Here is a 5,183-nt window from a genome sequence, read left to right as displayed (position 1 = left end):
GGTTAGGATTTGTTGGATTCACACAATTCCCTCCTTTTTTACGTGAGAATTCGCTCTTTTATAAGTAGTGGAGATTTTCTAAGATGTTTAACGACCATCAACCTGTGGCATTAGTTTAGCCTTGCGCAGCTGCAATCAAACAAGACCACTATGCCCGTCGCCAGCAAACTATGCCCACCCTCATTTCTTTTAAACAATATATCTCCACTCTCGTGGTCAGCATGCGTCTACGTACGCAGTGTAGTCCTGGCGATTTGGAAGTATAAATTAATTCTAAGGAAAAAAATAATTCGAATACAGCACTGCAAGGTTTGAGCAATAACTTTGAGCAGTCCACAGTTTCAATCTATACAACATATACAATGGGATGGAAATGGAATCGTGATTTACCATCCATTTAAATTTTATTGTATCGGTTTAGGACCATGCATGCCTGCAACTCTTGTTTTTGCCCATTGCAACACATACGGAAGATGGTCACGATCGAGCTTCATCACAGTCTTGACACATGACACGACGGCACAAGGTTTGACAACTGCCTCCTCAAGATCTTCCCAGCCGGCGATTTGGGTATGGAGTCGACGAACACCACCTTGCGCACCTTCTTGTACGGCGCGACCTGCTTCGCCACCTGCTCCATGACTTGTGCCTCAGTGACCTTGCTTCCGGGTTGCCTCACCACGAGCGCCATTGGTATCTCTCCTGCCTCTTCATGGGGATATCTGCAGATCCACTCGCACGGTCAGTACTGCATGACCGACCGACCGACCGAGTAGAGTCTCCATGTTCATTGTCAAATTCACAACATTTATATTATATGGTATGCGGTAAGCTGTCACGATCCTTCTCGGAATTAATAATTTCAGTGGACTTACGGCATAACAGCGGCATCAGCAATTTCTGGCAGTGATTGCAGGACAAGCTCCAGCTCTGCAGGTGCGACCTGCAGTATTCAGTTTATCTAGGTAAGCATCGTATCCACCATTAGAGGTAAATTGTTCACGAGCTAATAAGAGCAGACCTGATAGGCCTTGTACTTGATGAACTCCTTGAGCCTATCCACAATGAACACAAACCCATCCTCATCAATGTAGCAAAAGTCGCCCGTCTTCAGCCAGCCTTCCGAATCGAAAGCGGCCGCGTTCGCCTCGTTGTCGCCTACGTAACCTGCACCGACATAGAAGATAGAACCATAAGTGATCTCAGTACACCTGAAATAACCAAGCGAGGGTGACGTGCAGGAAGATGTTCGTGGGGTAACCTGTCATGATGGAAGGACCTCTCACGCACAGCTCCCCTTTCTGGCCGACCGACAAGGGCTCGCCGGTGACGATGTCGACGATCCTCACCTCGACGTTGTGGTAGATGCGGCCGGCGGAGCCTACGCGGGAACACTCCTCCTGGTTGCTCATCAAGGATATGCCCCCAGTCTCCGTTGAGCCATAACCCTGAAGCAGATTTACAGCACAAGATTTTAGAATATGTACTGAAAATCTCTTAGACTTGCACAAATTTGACACGGTGAGCATATCTTATCGCTGCGGATTGCAATCGTCATAGGGTGCCATCTTATAATGGTCTGTGTTCAAAAGTAACACAACATTCTGTGGTCAAAAGCGTCTGGGATCATGATCAGGATGGATCCCAGCAGTCCAATCACATGGTTGGTAATCCGTCATCGAAGATTCAGGCAATTGCATGAGTCACGCTGAGACATGGGAAGCCAGTAGCATGGGAGCATGCGAAGCCCGTAGCGCCTACCCTTTTACATGTTCATGTTCAAGTTGTTTAAAATTTTCAAATAGATTCAGTTTGTGCCTGGTTCGAAGGATCAATGGCTGAAAATGGAAACCGTGGTTCCAGAGTTTTTTGTTTATGAGATATTTCGAGAAAAGTTGAAACACCGAAATTTTGGTTGTTGCGGTTTTCAACACAATCAGTGACCAAATGTTCACATCAACTTGACTGAATTTCAATAAAAAATTCAAATTACTAGATTATAGTTCTAGTATTGTTTGACTATGTCCCGAACTGGTTTTTGTGATGTATGCCTAATTTGCATGCCACATTTCTTCTGTGAGGGAACTCCCACATTGAGTGGCAGTAGGCTTGGTGGCTTGAGATATACCAGGAGTCACAGTTCCGCCTCACGCATGTTGAATGTAAGATTTAATTTAGTTTTATCTTTTAAAAAACGGAGGCAAAATACTGCTACAGAGCCATAACAATAGTAAACACATTTCTCTTCCCAACATGCATGCTGCACTTTTGGTCCATATATATGCATTTGCTAGCTTACGACATATTTTAGGTAATTTATTTTTACCCGTATGTGTGCATGCTTAGTTAGCAATAGCAGCTTCTGATGGCGTGATGTATGTTCTTATCAGATCTTTGTTGAATAATTAATAAAGGTGGTTGTATGCATCGATTGATGCAGAGGCCGGGGGTTTAACCTCCTTATCAAAAAAACAAAGTTCCTATGGCATACCATATACTTCTTCGGTCGGTCCCATACCTCACTTGTCATAAACTCGGTTGCTAGTCACTTTTTGCGGCAAGAGTGGCTACCAATTTGGTGCGAGAATTTGCAACACTTGTGTCATAAAAATGTGGCAAAGTGTGGAGGCCAACCAAGCATGCACTTGAAATTAATATGGCCTTTCTAAATTAGAGTACCTTTATAGTATTATCTCTTTCAAAAAACAAAAAAGGACATTTAGTTTATATGTAGGTGCTCTAGTGCGAGAATGTTACGATGCATTTGTCTATTCTTCCATTTAATTTAATTTAAATTAATGTGATTTTTCGTTGTCAGAGAATAAGAAAGGAAATACTGACCACGCAGAGATCCACGTGAGGGAACCGCTGCCGGAACTGCTCCGCCACCGATCCCGGCAGAGGGGCGCCGCCGCAGATCACCCGCAGCAGACTCGGCAGCCGGCGCGGGTGTTTGGTTATCCCCAGCACCACGGGAGGCGACGCCATTATCTCCGTCACCTCCCACCGCTGTGCTGCCCCCAGCATTCCCCTTAACCCCGTCCCCGTGTCTGTCATCACAACGGTGGTGAGTCCCCGCGCCAGCCCGTTGAGCGCGAAGAAGAAACCCATGGCGTGGAACATGGGAGCACCCATCAGAGTCCTCTCCTTGGCCTTCCGCGACTTGACGTGCAGGTGCAGGGCGTGGAACCCCAACGCCTGTGCGATCAAGCTCCTGTGCGGTACGGCCACCGCCTTCACCGGCCCTGTGGTGCCAGAGGAATAATGGATCGTCGCTGTCGCCGACTGGCACACTACTCCATTGTCCAGCTCCAGCGGCTGGAGCACCGACTCCTTTTCATCCCTGCCGTCGTGGAGGTGGAGGAGGGAGCGGAAGTGCGTGGAATCCAGGAGGACCGTGGGGAGGCCGGCGGGGAGCTTGGCGGCGGTGGAGGAGACAGCGAAGGCGATGGACGCGCCGGACAGGGACACGAGGCGCGCCACCTCGCCGCCGGTGAGGGCCGGGTTGGCGGGGGACACGATGACGCCGGCGGCGAGGAGGGCGAAGTGGAGCACGGGCACGTCGAGCCGCGCGGGAGCGAGGACGAAGGCCACGTCGCCGCGGCCGAGCGGGAGTAGACGCGATCGCAGGGCGCCCACAAGCGCGCGCACCTGGGACAGGAACGCCGGGTAGGAGATGGCCTCGCCGGTGGCGGCGTCCAGGAGCGCGGGGTGGGCGGGGAGAGGCGACGGCAGCAGCGACAGCACCAAGGCCGGGAATGTGAGTGGGACTTCCGCCGCCGGCAGCGGCTGCGGCGGGCGAAGGCTGGCAAACGATTTGGTCGTTGCGCAGTAGCCGGCGCCGCTGATTCCCCCGTGGCCGTGGGTGCTCGACATTTTGGACTGGGAAACTCGTGGGTCGTCGGAGTTGGGTGATGGGGAGGAAGGAGGCTGCGGCAATATATATATATCTATAGATCGATGGAGGTCACAGGAGCAGCAGCAATTGGAACGTGGATTTTTCCTAAAGCTTTGCGCGCAACGCGAATCCCTGCGAGAGTGGATTTTCTACCATGCACGGGATCGCATTTTTTTTATTTATGTGGGACCTCTTCTATAGTGTTTTCTCTCACCTAATGTTACATTGTGTGTCAATCTATCAAACTGATTCTTAGTAATCTAAAAGTTTGTAAATATTAATATATTTTATTGCAACAAAACTTTGAACTTATCTAGTATTTAACAAAACATAACATAGTTATGTGTACTTTTATAGTATGTTTCAGAATGTTAATTTTTTTTGAAATTATTCAAATGAGGTCTCGTTTCAAAGATCTCGTTGTAAAAAACACAAATATGAAAACGGATCTTAAAATGTACTTTTGGATCAAATGATAAAATAGATTTTAACTTGGAAATAAAATGATAAAGCATAGGAAGGTGGAGCTTAGGTGGAACAGTGTGCTTGCATGTGATGAGAGAAAGATCTAACTAACTAACTGAGCACCATAAATGCATGGCATCAGATATCAAGCAAAATCAATGGCGCATGCATGCACGGTACCTCCCGTGCATGGGAGATTAGCTTTTCTCGAATCCCTGCCGCTCATCTTACGTGATATCCAATTGATGTGGGCCATCACTATGTCAGCCATGCAATGTATGATACAATACTTTATATTTTTTGTCACAAGTCCCTGCATTTATCAGGTTTTGGGGCGGCATGGTAGACTGCAATTCCTTTTAGTTGTGCCCGTAAAACTACGTGGATGCTAATTAAGATCTGACATACAAATTAATATTCTGAAGATTCTTTTTTTAACGCGCCACAAAGCAAAAATCACGCTGTGTATACAAAGTTCTTCTAATTTTTATGGCAAAGTTCGGAGACCATGTTAACAAAGTTCTTTGGTTTTAGATAAAAACTCTAGCAAAGTTCTTTCATATTTCTAACAAAGTGTAAACCAACTATTCAGAAAGTTCTTCACTGTTTGAAACAAAAATGTGTTTCAAATGTATCCAAGATTGGTCTTGTTCTAAAGGGCTTGGCGTCACGAGTTCAAGTATGTAAAAGGAATCAAAAACGCAATTTTGGTTTTAAAGATATGAGCCATCTAAATTGTCAAAAGAAAATAAAAAGTGATGGAGTTAGAGGATGGAGGAAAGATAAAGTAGGCATGCATGTGTTGATGTAAGACATGCAT

The 5,183-nt window shown here is 46.7% G+C and overlaps 1 protein-coding gene across 1 annotated transcript; it reads right to left on the bottom strand.

The window, feature by feature from the left end:
• Positions 1 to 286: 286 nt before the first annotated feature.
• LOC119313051 (4-coumarate--CoA ligase-like 7) lies at positions 287 to 3,910 on the bottom strand. The gene is made up of 5 exons (XM_037588868.1): positions 2,842 to 3,910; positions 1,262 to 1,448; positions 1,022 to 1,167; positions 876 to 943; positions 287 to 722 (listed from the first exon to the last, which is right to left on the bottom strand). Exons 1-5 carry the CDS (start codon positions 3,874 to 3,876, stop codon positions 494 to 496), a joined length of 1,665 nt encoding a protein of 554 aa, XP_037444765.1. The 5' UTR covers positions 3,877 to 3,910; the 3' UTR covers positions 287 to 493.
• Between the last annotated feature and the right edge of the window lie 1,273 nt (positions 3,911 to 5,183).

Source organism: Triticum dicoccoides, chromosome 5B (assembly GCF_002162155.2).
Source record: "Triticum dicoccoides isolate Atlit2015 ecotype Zavitan chromosome 5B, WEW_v2.0, whole genome shotgun sequence".
Taxonomy (NCBI): domain Eukaryota; kingdom Viridiplantae; phylum Streptophyta; class Magnoliopsida; order Poales; family Poaceae; genus Triticum; species Triticum dicoccoides.
The sequence above is the reverse complement of the archived record's forward strand: the minus strand, read 5'-3'. Positions and strand labels throughout refer to the sequence as shown.

What these genes read in the sequence shown, in the direction of transcription:
- LOC119313051 (XM_037588868.1), bottom strand. Translation starts at nt 3,876, where the DNA reads ATGTCGAGCACCCACGGCCACGGGGGAATCAGCGGCGCCGGCTACTGC. An exon ending in AGGTCCTTCCATCATGACAG is followed by an intron (nt 1,168 to 1,261) that starts GTTACCCCACGA and finishes ATGTCGGTGCAG; the next exon opens with GTTACGTAGGCGACAACGAG. An exon ending in TCAAGTACAAGGCCTATCAG is followed by an intron (nt 944 to 1,021) that starts GTCTGCTCTTAT and finishes TGAATACTGCAG; the next exon opens with GTCGCACCTGCAGAGCTGGA.